Source organism: Morone saxatilis, unplaced genomic scaffold (assembly GCF_004916995.1).
Source record: "Morone saxatilis isolate NCDOM2014 unplaced genomic scaffold, NCSU_SB_2.0 Contig3, whole genome shotgun sequence".
NCBI lineage: Eukaryota > Metazoa > Chordata > Actinopteri > Moronidae > Morone > Morone saxatilis.
The window spans coordinates 12,888,350-12,906,218 of NW_023339873.1; the positions used below are offsets into that span (position 1 = coordinate 12,888,350).

The 17,869-nt window shown below is 44.0% G+C and overlaps 2 protein-coding genes across 5 annotated transcripts in view; one reads left to right on the forward strand and one right to left on the reverse strand.

The window, feature by feature from the left end:
* The window catches only part of rtn1a (reticulon 1a), an 18,535-nt gene extending 8,222 nt beyond the window's left edge, over positions 1-10,313 (forward strand). The window contains exons 1-7 of one of the 4 annotated variants that reach the window (XM_035673847.1): positions 2,433-2,524; positions 7,489-7,696; positions 7,813-7,951; positions 8,054-8,123; positions 8,534-8,580; positions 8,674-8,732; positions 9,446-9,529. In XM_035673847.1, coding sequence (XP_035529740.1) covers positions 2,464-2,524; positions 7,489-7,696; positions 7,813-7,951; positions 8,054-8,123; positions 8,534-8,580; positions 8,674-8,732; positions 9,446-9,488 — 627 coding nt within the window. In that variant the 5' untranslated portion in view covers positions 2,433-2,463 and the 3' untranslated portion in view covers positions 9,489-9,529. Of the gene's footprint in view, positions 1-2,432; positions 2,525-5,498; positions 5,624-7,315; positions 7,340-7,488; positions 7,697-7,812; positions 7,952-8,053; positions 8,124-8,533; positions 8,581-8,673; positions 8,733-9,445 lie in introns of those variants that run through there. The other 3 variants (XM_035673848.1, XM_035673849.1, XM_035673845.1) reach the window with 3 other exon arrangements.
* Positions 10,314-10,593: 280 nt separating this feature from the next.
* Positions 10,594-17,869, reverse strand: part of tdrd9 (tudor domain containing 9) — a 22,097-nt gene continuing 14,821 nt past the window's right edge. The window contains exons 24-35 of the mRNA XM_035673844.1: positions 15,456-15,567; positions 15,124-15,339; positions 14,528-14,617; positions 14,168-14,425; positions 13,415-13,582; positions 12,843-12,913; positions 12,659-12,768; positions 11,883-11,979; positions 11,655-11,793; positions 11,229-11,347; positions 11,062-11,134; positions 10,594-10,967 (exon numbers count right to left, since the gene is read on the reverse strand). Of these exons, the coding sequence (XP_035529737.1) occupies positions 10,869-10,967; positions 11,062-11,134; positions 11,229-11,347; positions 11,655-11,793; positions 11,883-11,979; positions 12,659-12,768; positions 12,843-12,913; positions 13,415-13,582; positions 14,168-14,425; positions 14,528-14,617; positions 15,124-15,339; positions 15,456-15,567 (1,552 nt within the window). The 3' untranslated portion in view covers positions 10,594-10,868. The remainder of the gene's footprint in view (positions 10,968-11,061; positions 11,135-11,228; positions 11,348-11,654; positions 11,794-11,882; positions 11,980-12,658; positions 12,769-12,842; positions 12,914-13,414; positions 13,583-14,167; positions 14,426-14,527; positions 14,618-15,123; positions 15,340-15,455; positions 15,568-17,869) is intronic.

Genomic DNA, 17,869 nt, shown 5'->3' on the forward strand with positions numbered 1-17,869 from the left:
TGTTTCCCCTTGGCTTATAAGCTACTATCTTGAGTACTGGCTTTCCAGAAATAGTGCTGTCAGCTTGTGGAACAGGTAGCGTGGTAGGTGGGTGCTGATGTGTGTCTTCATGCCCGAATGGAAGAGCTAACGCATGTGCATTTATGTTCTAAACCTTCCCCATCGTATCTAGAGACATAAACTCTTCCAATAGCATCGTGTTTGTTTACCTCCTGGTTGCTACCTGCATGGTGTGCTTTGACATTGTTTTGTTGACAAGGCCAGGAAAGTAAACAGGATTGCTGGGAGAAATAGGACGTACCACTGTTGAGTGTGTGTGTGTGTGTGTGTCTGTGCAAGGGATGGGTGGGAAGTGCTTGTGTCTTATTTTGCTGAGGTCTGCTTCCCCCTGGTGGTACATTTGATGGAAAAACACAAGAGTGAAGATGCATTGATTCAATTTTATGGCAATGCATGACGGCTGAAACTGAACAGCTACACCGTCTAACCTGTAAACGTTACTCTCTGCTTTCAGTGACAACGGCACAAATAAGTGAATTGCAGATGAAAAAATAACTGCATCTCGACTGCATCTGGCTCCTTACATCACTCTTTAACGTCCTGTGATTAGATAAGTCAGACATGCCAGCCGCAGCCACCAGGAGTTAATGCCGTCTAAGCTGCGCGTTTGATGTTGGTATTTTGACTTCTATTGGTTGTTCTCTCTGTCCTTGTAAACAGTGGGTTTACATAATGCTATGATGTCAAAACTGGGGCACACTCATACTTAGGGGCTTTGAAGGCTTCCTCTTGAATTGTGCATCGTTACACAGCTGAAAATACCACATCTGTATGAATGTTGATGGGGTCTTGGCTCTTCTGTGGCCTCCAAAGAGTCAGGTGCATGGATTTCCAGATACTCACACCTGCTGATGCATGCTGGTCCAACAGAATACACTGAGCGAGTCTGATAAATAGTGAAATGTCTAACATTACGAGCTGTGTTTAAAAGCTAATAAAAGAGGCTCTCCTTGTTTTGTTTACTCATACTGTAAGAAGGTTCTGGAAATGCTGAAAAGCAGGTCACGTGTTTTTTTTCTCCACCACTAGAGGGTGCAGTGCACCTTTGTCATCACTGCTCGGATACCCGCAGATATTGTTTTCATCTGTGGGTGCACTTTCACGCCAGTTGCCATAGCAACAGTGATTGGGGGAGCGTGTTCAGTCTGGTTCAGAGAAATCTGTTTTTTTCTTTCTTTCCCCTTGGTATTGGCATTGAAGTCTGTCATGGCTGCAGTGAGCAGAAGGTGTGAGGTGTGGCTGTCTGCAGGAGAGGCGACGGGGGGGGGGCAGCTTTGATGGGATTGAAAAAAGATGTTAGCCCTAAACTATGAGGGAATTGTTTTGTGCTCAGTGCTGACGCCACAGTGACAGTGCTGTTTCTGTTGCACTGTGCTTTAAAGCATCCTATGTTGCTTTTTTTAGTCACCTACAGTCTAGGGAGGAAATTGTAAAGCACAAACACATCCTGGGGGCGCTAAACAAGGAGCATTGTGCTGTAAGGCTCACTGTCTCTCGTCATGAATTATTAAAGAACCAGCACTTTGTCTCTTCAATTATCAGTGAGTCATAGTGGAAACAGCTATTTGTATCTCCGGCTATAACCTTAAATATTGTTCTGTGAAAATGAAGAACAACAGAACTGGATGTTTGCCATATTATTTCCTTAGCAACGTTGTCCAGCTATTTTCAACCTGTAGAAAACATTGTCTGCTGTGCAACATGGCATCAGACTACTGCAATGACTGCTGTTCTTCTTTTAGGTTGCACAGAATGTGGTTACATGTCATATTTGTTGCCTGTATTACAAACTGCACCAATAAATATGGTTGGTTGTGTTAAGAAGCTTCAGCGGCATGCTAGGAAGTCTATGACAATGCTTTGGTGTCTCATCAAAGCGTATGTGGGATAACCCTCCCACTGCTTGTAACCCCACTTTTACCAGCGTGTTCTGAGGTTCTTTTAAGGCTTTTATTGTGAAAGCTAGTGCACCATCCCTTTCCAGAAAAAAACTGAGCCTCCGATGATCACCACCCACCCTCTCACCCCCTTAGGCTCTTAATCATTGCATGGATGGTTTGCTGCAGCAGCAACTGTGGTATGGTGTTTACAATTTGACCCCCCCTCCCCCAGCACACACGCACACAGACACATACACACATACGCACTTTCCCTGCTCCTTCTGTTCTAGCCAGCGCCGCTCCACTCCACAGCATCAGTCTGTGTGCTCCGCGAGCCGGCAGCACCTAGGAAACCTATCATCCCTCCCTCCCTCCCTTCCTCCCGCTCTGTCATCTCCGCATCCTTTTTTCGACCATTCATGCCTTTCTGGGATGAGTGAGTGAGTCGGTGCTACCGAAGAGGGAGACAAAGAAGAAAACAACCACAAAGAGAAAGAGAACAGGGACATAACTGATCACCAGCATGCAGGCCACTGCAGACGTGACCAAGAAGGAAAGCTCCTGGAGCAGCTGGAAGGGCCAGGGTACTGATGTGTTTACTGTGATTTACTCATCAGTTTGTCTGTGTTTTGTGGCTGTGAGAGATGGACTGCTATCTCTGCATGTAGGTTCATTGTTCATGACACTATGGGCGTGTATCCTTGCGTGTGTGTATGTGTGCTTTGCATGTGTACATTTGGGCAACTGTATTTGTTAAGTGTTGGGGAATCGAACAGCGGCGTTTACCTGCACCTCCTCTCACATGGACACGCCCTGATGACAGATCCTTTCTGCTGCATGTATGTGCGTCCAAAAAAAAAAATCACAAAGAGGAGAGGGGTGAGAGACGCTGGTGGGTGTTATGGAAAATAAGTGTATACACACCAGCATGCTGGGAGCCATCTGTTTTGGGTGCGTGTTAACATGGATGCCAGTGGACTAAGGCGTGTCATTATTATCACCCTCCCCATTTTGTCACTGTGCAGGGGAGCTGGTTTTTATATGGCGTATGCTCTGTTTTTTGTGTAACGAGGCAGTCCGAGCATCCGGCAAGACTGACAGACTGTCTCCATGGTAACCAGGGCACACCCATCCTGATTACATCAGCCCTATCTCCTCGGCTGCCATGGCACCTTGCAGAGACCGGGCCGGAGAAGAGCGTCCTCCGTCTGTCTGTTTCCATAGCATGGAGGGGGCTCGTAGACAGGGGCCAAGAGAGAAAATGGCGTCCCTTCCTCCACACTGGTTGTGGTTTATAATCTGCAATCTTTTTAGATTTGGCTCAGCAGTGAAACTGCAATAGACTGGTCCGCTTATTGTATCCCATCAGAGACGTAATAGTCACTGACTGTGGATGCGCAGCTTGTTAAAAATAACCCTGATGACAAACCCCCATTTGTCATTATTCTACTGAGTCACTATCTGTTTCATTTGGCCAAAATGAATGTCTGAGACTGTGTAACACAATATCTGATGGGATCTGTCCACAACATTAGGAACGCATCAAATTAAGCTGATACAGTTAGCACAGCACAGGATGAAACGGAGCAGCTTTACTTTCTGTTTCTGTTGAATGTTTGCACATCACCTTAAAGCTGTAGACATTTTTATGTTTAGTCATGCTCATTGCACATGCACAGTACCGACTCACTGCCACCACGCCACTCAAGAATGGCCAAACAGCGATGCAGACATATCCAAAATTAAGTTATGCTTCTCTGATTAATTAAAAAGAAACTCTTACAGGACTCAAGATGACACACAAATGCCAATAGCTTTTCTAATGTATGCTATAGGTCAAAACGTACTACTACACTACTGTGTACACTTTATTAGTGGCTCATAATTAAGTGGCCACCTTTATTAATCAAGTTAATCTACATTCTTAAATAAATGGTATAATGTGTCACAAAATCTCACTATTACAAGATAAACATGAGTAATAAATATGTCAGTTTTTACCATATTTAATGTAGTAGTTTCTCAAATACATGAATGTCAAATATTTGAAGCTCTCTGCTGTGGTATGTTGCATATTTATTGGTCTACACAACGTTTTGCTTTTAAATCTGTTGATATAGTAAGGTCTGAGAGGAGAATTGAGCTTTATAACTAATTTAATTTTGGTTTAAAATGTTTTCAACTTTGCTGCTGTTTGTTTCTGTTGGACGAGATGTCAGATTGATGAGATATCTCTGTCAATACTAGCAATGCAACACCCAAGTATAAAATGATCATTCTTAAGTCTAAGTTCCAGTCACTGCAGTCCAAGTCTGAGACTTAAGTTCTGAATCTTCTTAAAAGTCCCTTTGCATGTTTTCTCACTCTGGCTGATGGCTTGTTTGAGGCCACAAGGATGTCTTCAGTGATTTAATGAGGTCAGGCTAAACTAGTTTCACTACAGAAAAGGGGGAGGGGGAATCATTGTCACTCGTGTTAACCATTTGCTATTTTTTGCTTGTGTATGTTGAATATCAGAGGCAAGAGTGACATCAACAAACAGAGCAGTTTGAACTTCCTCTGAACATCCTGCGTGTTTTTTATTAAAACGTAGGCATGCAGTTTTTGCTACTTCAAAAACAAACTGGATTTTCTGTATTTGGTTATTATAAATCAATATTAGATTGAGGTTAATTGAATGTAAACAATTCAGATATCACCTCAGATGGTTTCTAGTGTAAACAAGCTGCACTGCAGAAACAAGCAGTTTTATTCTTTTAATCAGTTAGAAATCAGACTAACGCTTGTAATGTGACACTATGAGTTGACAATTTTAAGTCCTTTATACACAGTTTTTAAAAAAACATTTTCCTGACACAGACTTGACGACTAACTGGCCTCATGTTAAACGTGCCATTGTCCTTTTGTGCTCCACCATAAAAGGAGAGGCTGTCTTCATATGTCGGGGAGTGGAGACACATTATGTGCTGCTGATTCCCCAGATTCAGAGCAAATGAATCTCTCTCTGTTCCCAAAGGAACGCTCTTTCCCCTCCCTCCCTCTTCCTCTTATGGCCCCTCCCTTCCTCCCTCTCTCCATCTCTCAGTGAGTGGTGGGGAGAAAATGGAGCACGGTAACTATGGTAACTGCATCAGGCAGGTGCTCGGCCGATCCTTGGCGCCGAAGCGTTTTAATGGAGCAGCAGAATATGGCTACAGAGAATGAGTTTTATGTGTTCGACAGTGGTTGTCTCATCTTGAGCTGCTGAAGTCACATGATGTAATCTTTACATATATAAAGGTTCCGTCTTCTTTTTTCGATAAACTGTCTTTTATTTTAGTCGCTGCTTGGCAGTCTTTGTCACGTGTCAGCAGGGCTGTACTTAAAAGCCTGAGCATAAAAGAGCTCACAGAGAGAGAGAGAGAGAGAGAGATGTGGTGTGTGTGCTGTTTGTAGCGTTAGTGGTGTTGGATTGCCAATGTGATCTTTAGAACCGCCACCCCACAGACGTGACGCACCACAGACGTCCGCCCCAGCTCCCCCCTCCCTGCCACCCTCAGTCCTGCGCGAGCGGCATGCCTGATTGCTGGTGTGCGGTAGCCCTCCCCAGACTGTGCAGGGGGGGGGACTCCCCCTTCAGTGCTCTCCTTTTGTCCGTGGATAAAGCAGCTGCCTCTTTCCCTGTTCAGCCATGGGAGCCGCAGGTCAGTACACCATTCTACAGCACTAGTTAAAAAGCTTTTCGGTCTGCGTGCAGTCTGTGCAGCACATCACAAGGCGCAGGCGCTGTCGCCGGTCAACACCTGTCTCTGGCTGAGCGGTCTGTTGTTGATGTGTCTGTGTGCTGTTACAGCTGCTGTATGTGCTACCTGTGCCTGTCTGTCCGTCTGTCTGTCTGTCTGTCTGTGTGTGTGGGTGTGTGTCTGTGTGCGAGAGCATCTCCATTAAAATCACTAGCCACACGGACAGTTTGTCAGTAGTGGCAGCAACAATGGTTTCTGTGGGGAGTGGTGCATGTAAAGCAGCTCGGGCACATGGATCCTGTCCCTACTGTTTTTGAATGAGTAGTGGCTTTGATTTGATAGTGGGCGGGGGGGACGGGGGGCTGATGGGTACTGTAAGTCACTACTGGTTACTGATAAGAAAATTCAGATTATAAATGTGTTATTTTATAGTATAGGAAGCGAGTGTATATGAAGCAGAGATTTACTTAGTCACAATGACTGTTGCCACCCAGGTTTAGCCTGCCTTTTTGGCATCCACAGATGCCTTTTAGTGGAGAGTAAAGATGGCCGTCATCACTATGCTGCTCACAGCTCCACAGCTAAAATTAGAGCAGGCAGGCTGGCGGACAGCTCCGAGAGGAAGAGTAAGACACCCAAGAGACCACAGCAGCAATTCTCTCTTCTTAACTTTACATTAACGTATCGGTTCAGCTTGTGACATTATGGATTTCCAGATGTCGGTACCAACAGATGAACAGTAAACCCTGGTAGTGCTGTTAGATTCTCAATCATGGTGGGGGAGGCGGCTGGTTCAGTTCAGAGGTGAAACAAGCAGCCGACAGTTCTCATGGAAACGGGCCTATGTTTCCAGCCGACACAGACGACTGCCAGCGGAGGACCATGTCGGGCTCTGGAGCTGTAATGGTACACTGGGCTAATCCTCAGTCCTCACTTCTCTCTCATCTTTGCTAGTGGCTTTGAATTACAGGCCCCACCACCCAGAGAAGTGAGGAAATGTTCGAATGGAAGGAAAATGGTGCTCCAAGATGTACGAGTGCCTGCAGGCATGCTGGTTCCTGTATGAGTGAGACTTTTCTGAGGAATCATTGTGTTACACTGCATTAATGAGACACCGCATTGAAGCATCGTCATCCTTCTTCACTGACCACAGAACTGCTTGTCTGGCCAGGTCACATTGAACCGTTATCTGTGAACTGCTGATAGTGCTTCTATTTCTGCTGCTGCCTTCGCCGAGCTTTGGGTCAATCATTAATTCTGTTCTGAGGGCAGCCGGTGCAGGTGTACCTCCAGTGTAATAAGGTTCCCTCTTCCTGTTAGAATGTATGTTTGTATACGTATGAGACCGGACCAGGTGGCGCTGGCAATAAGTACACGTCAGATGTAAATACAAAGTCCCACTGGTCCGGAGTGTGGCGGCGCAGACCGAAGCATTCACCTGGCAAGTGAGAGTCAGCTTTTATCTTCAGCAAAGGCCGCTCTATATATAGGTGTAAAAAAAACACAAAAAAAGTGAACTGACGATTTGTCACTCAGACACCTTCAGCTCCACAGCTCCCCCTAACATAACCAAAAGCTAGGTTAGGAAGCTGGGTTAAAACAGGATCACGTGACAGCCGCAGCTCTCTGAGGACGTCAGGTTGTGAACAGCTTCCAGATATTTGACCCAAATGTTTGGTGTGTAACGCGCAGCAGCATAATCCACTTTGAAAAGGATACGGCCATGGATGCCCAGGTCCTACATGTCACAAATTGAGAGGTCAGGTCATGCTGGTTGTGGGTCCCCCTAACCCCGTTTGTCCTTCTGTCCTTCCCCCACCCCACAGCGATTGACCTGCTCTACTGGAGGAATGTGAAGCAGTCGGGGGCCGTGTTCAGCAGCGTGCTTCTGCTCCTTTTCTCCCTGACCCAGTTCAGCGTGGTCAGCGTCGGAGCCTACTTAGCCCTGGCAGCCCTCTCTGCCACCATCAGCTTCAGGATCTACAAGTCTGTGCTGCAGGCTGTGCAGAAGACCGATGAGGGACATCCTTTCAAGTGAGTAAAACAGTAGACTGTTGAATAAGACGGTTTATGAATTTCATTAAAAAGGTGTATGGTATTTGTTTACTGAAGGGTCTTGTCTGTGTTCCTGACCTTGTGTGTGTTACCAGATCCTACCTGGAGATTGAAATTGCTCTATCCCAGGACCAGATTAGCAAATATGCCGACAAAATCCTGCTGTACACCAACACCTGTATGAAGGAGCTCCGCAGGCTGTTCCTCGTACAAGATCTGGTCGATTCCTTGAAGGTTTGCCTCAAACTCGCTTATTTTATTTTTAAACATCACTAGCAGGGGATGACGGTATCTGTGTCCAAAGATTAAAACATGTTGTGTGTGTGTGTATTTTAGTTTGCTGTTTTGATGTGGCTGCTGACCTATGTGGGCGCTCTCTTCAACGGCCTGACACTGCTCATCCTAGGTGAGGTCATCCCGATTCTCACCCGGCTCTTTTTTCAGCTCTGCATCAAACTTCCGAGCACTGCTGTTGACTCACACACACTCCAGCATTTCAGGCTGTTGTGTCAGAAGTTCAATAATTCTCAGAAGACCTGATGAACAGAATACATAATGCTATATTATATCCTGTGTGTCATTAAGGAGAAGTACAACATGTCCTTATCGCTACACCACAACCAAACAACTAAACAACCATATTAACCAAATTAAATTGGGACATGTTTACTTTGCTGTCGAACACGTACAGTATCGGTTTACTTTTCCAGTGTACATGAGATAAGAGTCGGGGGCCGACATAAGTGTGTTCCTGTGTGGGCATATTCCCACTGTAGGTCAGAATACTTAACCAATACTTTCTCAATGCCTCTACAGCTGTCGTCTCCATGTTCACCATGCCTGTGGTTTATGAGAAACATCAGGTAGGAATCTGAGCTTATTTTTAAATTCAAGTAAAGCCCGGTTTGGGAAATTTTGTCTTGTATTTACACTTGTCATTTTCCTTTGGTTTTCAGGCACAGATTGATCAATATGTGGGACTAATACGGACCCAGGTCAACTCTGTGGTGGGAAAGTGAGTATTTTCCCCATTTCTTTTTGAAAGTTTACTTATGATATACGAACAAATGCAGCTTCCAGCACAAAATGAACTTAGTTAGTTGTTACTCATTTTGTTAGTCATGATTGGACAGCATTTTTTGCATTTTAGTGTCCAAAGCAATCAGCTAAAAGATTGATTACCTTTAACCCTCCAGTAATGCTGCTCAGTGGCCAGCAGACAAGACTGCAGATTGTACTGGGCAGCTTCCTCGTATTTATTTGTGTAACTGTGAAGGTGTGGAATGGGGCGTTGATGAAAAGAGCATTTATGCTCAGCAAACCTTCCCATTTGTAAACAAATTAAACAGTTTGGACCATCAAGTCTGTTTAAAATAAGCTTAAAAAGGCTACAGATGCTAACATGCTGCACAGAATAAAGCGTGGTTCAGCACTGTAGATAACTGGTCATATTAATGGACTGAAACTGACAAGTCTATATTCATCAGCTCTGTGTTAACCCAGAAAACTAAAGAGTGAAGTTCATCTGTTGTATAAAAGCAAAAAAAAAATTAAAAATGCAGTTCTTGGACTGACCACCATCCATTTACCAATTTTAGAAACACTTGACTTGTTCGATGGACTGCCATAAAAAGAGTACAAAAACAGCACAAGCGTATTGTTAAGCAACACTAAATCTAGAATAAACATCTTGTTGGACACGTATTAAAGCCTGTTTTCTTTGTACAGGATCCAAGCGAAGATCCCCGGGGCCAAGAGGAAGGAGGAGTAGACCTGTCTGTCTCACCGTGAAGCTGACAGTCCAGTCCAGCTCAAGAGTCAGGCAGTCTGCTCACCGTTCAAGAGCCTGGTCGTCATCTGTGGGGCGTAGTGCTATGTCATCTTGGTGTTCTCTAAAAGCATCCACTGGAGAAGCCTTCACCCTGTCTATAGCAGTCTAAACACTAACACACACACACACACAGTCACACGTACATAATCCTGTTTCTAGGTAGACAAGTACACAACTCCAAAACAAAAAAAGAAACTGACTTTTTTTGTGTTGCTTATTATAAAGTGCATGAAGTCGAGCCTTGGGTAAATAATATTTGATATATTTTGTGCAGTTTTTAAATCACGCTACATTTTTGCTTTGCAGTGCTTGCCACAAACTTTACGGTTTGGCACAAAAAAGCTAAATGCCCTCAGACGTGCTCTGCTGCCAATGTTAAATACTGCTTCATGTTTCTGAGTTAGCAGACGGGGCTTCTCTCAGTCAATGTCAATATATATAAATATCAAAAATGATTTTCTTTCGGTGTTTCCAAGCACAAAATAATTTAACAATATGCGTCTTAGATGTGGTAATGTAGGGTTTTTGCTTTTGTATAACCATAAGGAACAATACACACGCTCATGTTTTAGGTACTGTTGTACAACTACTATGAAGACAAGGAGTATCTGGTGATATTTAGCTTGTTTGAATAACTGTCCAACTTTGTACTATGTTCAACTATACTCTGTAGTTCTTTAGACCCTGGACTCTAACTATTTGCACTTACACTATGTATTTAATTACAAGAATAAGAAAAATAAATGTACCTTGATGTATAACATCTCCTCAGCCACTTTACTGATGTGTTTAGATCCACAAGACGACTTCAAGCCAGTGAAGATGAGTTTGTGTGTGATACCACAGCTAAGTTTGAGGTGATAACACTTTGGATGGGAGACCTGGAATGATGGGCTATAAATATAAGCCAGTGAATTCTGGCACAGACACACGTCTCATCTTGTAGTAGTAGTTAAGTGTGTGTGCGTGTGCTGTGGGGACAAATTTAACTTGACTCTTGGGTCACAATGAGACTATGTTTGAAGACTGATTGACAAGCCTCATCTGTTGCAAACAACTATTTTTAATGGCCCACTGCTACAGGATGAACTTTTACAGCCACTTATTTTTTTAAACAGGGAACAACTACTCCAGTGATAGCTGCAAACAACAAATAAAGGACTGAGGATTTAGCTGTGCTGCTGAAAGCTACAGTCTGAACTGAAGTTAAAAAATATATTCCTCTTACCATATTCAAATTAAAATTCCAGGCAGCTGCTCATAGTACAACATTACAATCAATTAAATTTCAACACAAATGCAACAAGTGCAGTGGCTTTTTTAGCTGTTGAGGAGAGTGACAGGGTGCAGCTGGAAGAGAACACCTCTGCTCTTTCCGCCTCCAGGCTCAACAATATCCATCTTCACAGCAGGATCCACCTGCAGGTTCAACAGTTTAAAAACACACAGCGCTGAAATGTACTCACAGATTTGACATGAAATGAAATTGCAAGAGCACTTTCATGTAGTGTACCTGGTTCCATTTCTCGAGTTTCTCGTAGTACACGGGAGTGACAGCTTCCCTTGGCGGGGACTTGGTGAACAGTCTGCATTAAATAATATAAACACAGCTTAATAATTGCATTCACATTGATTGAACTTTAAACGCATTACAGATTCCTGTGGGTGAATGTAAATGACCTTATGAGGCGGTCCTGACAGTCCTCCTGCAGGTGGCTGATCCTGTCAGAATTTAGATGCCAAGTTCCACCTTGCCCTTCACACACCAGACGGTTTACAGCAACTCGTAAAGCATTTATCTGAAAAAGAAAGAAAACACAGACCTAATTAGTAATACACAAAAGACAATGCTATATCATGTAATACTGGAATTTAAGTATAACAGACACAAGGCCTAGAGCTATAGATCATCGGCACACCAGTGTCTATATCACAAGGTACAACAAGACCTTTGAGATACTGAGATTAAAGAAAACAAAACCGTGTACGGTGGAAAGTTGGAAATTCTTGAGGGGACAACGTATGAATCACCTGGCAAACACCAAGATGCAACCAACGAGTGAGAAAGCACAGCTGTATCTCTCCCTCTCTGCTGACAGCTCTTACCTCAGTGATGTCTTCAACATCAAATTTGACGTCAAAGGCAAGTTCGATGTCATGTTCAGGTAAGATGCCCTCCTGGGTTTGACTGTTCCAGCCCAAACCACAAAGGGCACCGGTGTAGCAGGTCCTCTCTTCGTTAGTGCTACAAAAAAATGGGGGAAAAAATATGAACATGTGTTTTTGATTATGCTGCCTTTAAGGTGTGCAGCGGTACGTCTGTGACTGACTGACCGTAGTTCCATGATGGGGGTGAAGAGCATGGTGATAAGTGACGGCAGTCCAGGGATGTCTGGCATGATTGAGGTATCTCTCAGTAGAATCCGTGTCCCTTCAACACAGCCACATATTAAAAGCTGCAATAACTGATTTTGATTTAGAACTACGGTTATATAGGGTTGGGTGATTCCATCGCAGCTTGTTTTGTTTTCTTTACATTTTTTTTTTCGGGGAGTTTTTTTCTCATTTTATTTTGCTAATTTCAGGGCCTGCCTCGGAAGAATGAGAGCCGCTCAGTGAGTGAGAGGAAAAACCGAGTATTTTCACATCTAACTGCAGTGAATTAAGGGTTTATTTCCATGCGAGAGTTTGAAGATAGAGAATACAGTAACAAGGCTTTTCGCAGAGGCTCCAAACATGCCTCTGGGGCAGGATGGGGACACAGTAGGCACAGCCTGGGACAGGACAGGGACAGGCCAGGAGAGGAGACGCAGCACACACGCATGCGTGAATATAACAGAAATTGCTGACTGCTGGACTGACGGTGGCTGGTTGAAAAATCTTTAACATATTGTCCAACCCCAGCTAAAAAACTAACATTTCTAACGTATTACACACTGATAAAGTTGCTCTGACAAACATACTGGCAAACAACTGTATCACTTCAAACCCCTTTCACATTACATATAGAAATTCGATCCACTTTTAATATAAAAAATGTTGATTATAGAGATTTAAGCTGTAAATGTCAATAAGTGTGTTTGTTTATGAGGAGACATAGTGTCCCACACCTGTGGAGTTGACGGACACGGTCCCAGCCACCAGCATCCTCTGATGTTTGTAGTGAGGGTTTTCATTCACAGCCAGGGAGTTGATGCTGCTCCTCTCGATACACACTGTCCTGCAGGAGGAGGACACACTCAGAAGAAATGCAACCTGCAAGTTTCAGTTGGTCTTGGTGTAAGTAATGCTTACTTGTAGTGGGTTTTGTGGTTCAAGCTGTGGAAGTTTATCTTATTAGGACTGTGTGGTCCATGCAGGTGAACCTGTGGTGTCAGAAGGAAGGTGCCAGTCAAACACATTTAATGACGTATTCAGGCATCCATCAGTTATTGTGATTCACAGCTACAATCAACCTGTCGTCATTGTTCTGCTCATCTCTCTGATAATGGGTGTGCCTCTAATGAACACAAACACATGAGTTGAGCCACTGAAATGTCTCCATCTGCTGGACAAATTGAGAGCAACAGACATTGCAGAGGCGATGCCATCATCTACCCAATCCCAAAATATCAGCATCTCAGACAGTGTCTGTGAGTCTGCGTCCTATTTTAAATCCCTCCTCAAAACCCATTTAAATCTAAAGGCTTTGTCTTTATTGATTGTAATTATTCAACTGTTTTTAATACCTTTTTTACTGTTTTTTCTTTAGATTTATAAAGCACTATGTAACATTGGTTCTAAAAGGTGCAACTAAAAATGATCTGACCATATCTAATATTTTAGTACAAACACAACATGAACGTGTTTAGCTCAGTGTATCTTGCCTTTGTCTTGGAAAGGGACTGGCTGCTTTTGGAAAAGTGGGCGAGCAGGTTGTCAATGAGCTGCTTCTCTTCTTTCTTGCGATCTTTCCAGGAGCTGCTGGCAGTGTTCGGGACATATGTACCTGCTTCCATGTCCTTGTACAGCGTCATCAGTGCCTCATGGCTTTGCTGCAAGAGCACATAAAAATAAAACATCTAGACTAGCAGAATGCACATCATTAGCATTAGTATGGATCTTTCTGAATCTGCACTAGCATTGCTCAGAAAAAAAATCTATTAAGTTTTGTCTCAAGTCTTCTTGTAGAGCTTGACAGTCAGATTGGGCCCAAAAAATGTACCTTCTGATTAATTTTTTTTTCATTGAGACCAAAGAACTGTTTGCTCACAGCATCCAACCACAACATCTGCTGGAAAAAATCAGTACTGCAGGTACAAAGTGGTCATTGTGTGAGAAATGCAATGCTATTAGAACACACACAACACTTAATTTGCCTTATTCTAGCAAATCTAAAAGTTGAACATAGCTTTTGAATGGACAGCGATTAAGTGGAATATGGTGCAGTTTCTATGGAGTGAACTGTAAGTAATGTGAATTCAAGCTGACCATAGCTATTGCTTTCTCTCTTTCTGAAAGATTCTTTTATCAAGCACCTTTTAAGCCTGAGGGGGGTAAGTCGTTACTTAAAGGACATATTTGTGTGAGGTGTCTCTTTAAGTAGTGCACATCATGATCAATGTATTTCTATGTCACACCTTGGAATCAAAACTCTCTTCGGCCTTCACAGCATGTCCTTCTTCCACCAACATGTCCACCACGCTGGTGTTTGTTGTCTCTGTGTTGATGAGCAGCTGCACACGCATGACACCATGCAGGATGGAGTACAGCGACACAATGAGTGAATGGCCCTTCACCAGTGTGATGAAACGGTCGCGGGCTCGGCTGCTCCACTGGTTCCCAAGGATGATGGACTGGGGTGAAGAACGCATTCCTGTAACTTGGAACTCCTGAGCCTGAGACCATAATCACAGTGTTCATGTGTTACTGTTTGATCACAGTTTGAACAGTGGAACACAAACGTTTGCATTCATTTGACAGGGCCATTGCATTGCTACCTGGAACGGGTGAGACAGGAGGTCAGAGGGCAGCTCTCGGAGGCTTTTGCAGCCAACAACCGCTGTGTTGCCAAAGTCCAAGAAGAACACCTGCAAGACAATAACATATCCTGTGCTCTGGTACACGAAGTAACATCAGCAACTGTTATCACCTACTCCTGTTTAAAATAATTTCTTATGCGGTGCCCTATAGATAGAAATTAAGCTAAATAACTACAACCCGTTACTGTTGTACGTAGTGCAACATTCATGGAATAAAAGTGTTAATGTTCGTACCTATGCATGTCTGAAAGAGGAAATCATTCTCCAACAAAGTAACCATACGATATATACACACTGTATAATCAAAAACAAGTAGGTCGATTATAGCCAAGCAGGCCATTCAGAGTCTGCACAAAGGTGAAGTGAAATTGAATTAGTAATTTAGTTAGAATAAAATGCTAAAGCCATAATGCACAATTTTTATTCTACCAAAAGTTATGTAAGAGTTTCCGGAAAAATATATAAAAAATAAGACAGGAGAGAAGTAGATGAGATACTTAAATGAATGCACTACATCTTGACCAGAGAACTGCAGTGAGTGCGTGCATATTCACCTCCACTGTGTTGCCACGCATGTGCAGGATCTTGGCGCGGTAGTACATAGTCTGGTCATTGATCTCAGAGTAAGGAGCCAGACACAGCAGGTTGGGATACAACGACACAGTTACAGGATCCAGCACACGTTTGTTTATCTCTGCTGTCAGATGGCGCTGCTTCTCCAAGCTGGCTTCATCTGCCTGAAAGCCCCAGAAATTACCCACGTCCACCACCTGCAGCAGAGATCATGTTAAGAGAGGATTCACCCAGTAAAGATTCAGACAGTTAGTGAAAAATATCTCATTCAAAATGTAGCTCTGTTAGACCAAGTCAAATGTAATGGAATGACCTCGGTGACGTTGACCACAAATAAGCGGTTGGAAGGTAGCTTGTCTGGGTCAATGGTGCTGCTCACGACTCCCACTGGGCAGACAGACTGGCTCTGGAAGTCCACATTCACACTGCAAAGCAAAAGCACACAGAGAACTGAATTTAATGTTATGTGCACATTCACTTTCACTGCTCTCACACTGTAAGCGATGTATTCATTGTCATAACATCACATTATTTCAATGAGTTAACAGAGCTGCTTGGCAAGTGCTCATAAGGTATCCTAAATCAAAAATGAACATGCAAACTAGGGGTGGGTAAAAATATCTAAACAAATATCGATTCCATCAATGGCATTTGCCAATATATTTTTTTCCCAGTTCCCAATATGGATTATAAAATCTCTGAACATCGATTCAAGCCCCCTCCGCCAGGCTGGGGGGCGCCTGAGCACACCACTTGTGTGTTCGCACTTTGCGTCTGTTACAGACAGACGGGAGGCCGCACTCCGACCACACAACAACACCGGCAACCGAAACAGGTAGCAGCAGTTTTTAAAACCAGGCGCTTCAACTTTAAACAACGGCAGTGTAACACCGGAACCACCAGGAAAATAGCACCCAAACAGTTCCAAGGTCCAGTGTGGTCAAAGCTGCTGTTCAGGCAGGTTACTTAAAACCTACTGCAACTACACTCAACAACATTGGCACAACCACCTCTTAACGCGACACCATGCACGCCATGGCTCCTCGCAGCAACCCGCGGCCTAAACCTGTGGATTCAACAACAGACCTCCAACCTCGACAGATTCCTTCTTTGCCAAACTGCCGCCCAAACTCTGCCCGCGCCACAGAAGATAACACGGAGCTCTCGTAGGCCACTCTTTCACTCATGTAAAGACCCTACGGACCTTTACCAGCTGTCTTTGTGCCACGCAAAAACGGGGGCTTTAACGAACGATCGGTACCTACCACCACTCGAACCACGATACCGCCATTACACACACGCCAACACACATCGACCCGGGAAGTCGCCACCCCGAAAAGCTTCTAACAATCTTCACAACACAGGTACTTACATTAATTATTTGCATACATAATTTGTGTAATCCTCTACTTTATCTACCCTGAATCGATATCGGAACGCACTTTAAAACCTCAACCTCATCAACACTCGAAATCCCGCCTCGACACTTCGCTCCGACCTCAAAACAACACCGAACAACCTCACATCAACAACTCGAACCTCTAATCGTTGAGGCCTTTCTCCCTTAACATATACCAAGCCCCTAATGCACAACCATCTCAAAGTTTTCCGTCTAGACCTTCTTTACCTGATCACAGCAACTCAATCGCAATGATTTTTCCAAGTAGAGAGTTTTGCTAACAGATTACAGTACTTTAGCAACGGTTAGATCGCTGGTCTAATGTCGGACTTTTCGCCTATAATTCCGTGTCCTCCCTTTTCTTTGGTTATTTTTTCTTCTTCGTGGCGCCCATTAACTATAACCGTTATTCCTGCCATCTTATTTTATTACAAATCTTACCTGAGTTTTATGTCATCTCAAACACTGTACTTTTTTTACAGTTGATGTGCAGGAGGAAATATCCACTCGTCAACAGGGATTAAACAGTATATCAATGGAGAACATCCCTGTAGCTCGTTCATATCATTATCTACTTTTCTTACATCTTGTTCTGCTGCAATGTCGTCCACCCCATCTCCAACCCCCAGAGGTTGAGGTCGGGAAGAAGCTCGGTCGCTGTCTCTCACCTAAAACCTCCCTCCTCTGACTCCCAAGTGAAGAGCCTCGGGAGGCAGCCAGTCCATGCACGACACGTGCCCTCGAGGGATGTCAAACACTTACCCAATAAGGCTCCCAGCTCGCACCAGGGCACCTGAACCAGGTGAGCCTTGTTTGTGGCAGGCGGTTTCATTTGCACACAACAAAGACGGTCCCACAGAACGGGATTTTTCACGCCACAAGGAACAGCCACCCAGCCCTCGGGAACCTTCTGGCTCCAATTTGGTTTTTCTTTTCTTTTTCTTCCCATTGAGCAAACGTCAATATGCACATATCTTTTCACTACAGCAACCTCGGACCTCTTCACTCCCAGTCATCAGGCGAAAGATACTAGTTCTGCTTCTTCGACTAATGTGTGTGAATAGAGCTCGCGTCCCCCTTTACCGATGATTATACTTACATGTGAGCTTTATTTTTCTCTGTTCCCTACGCATGGACGTTTTTTGTTCAACCCTTCGGGGTAGACAGGACCATCTCCATTGGGGCAGGCACTCCTGGTGTACCATGCAGGAGGGCAAGAGCGGATCCTCGGGCACGCACCCGGGCAGCTCTCCAATGCTGATTGCTCCTGTAACATCCCCAACATATAGCTCTGGACAAAAACATACATAACTACGAATAATACACAA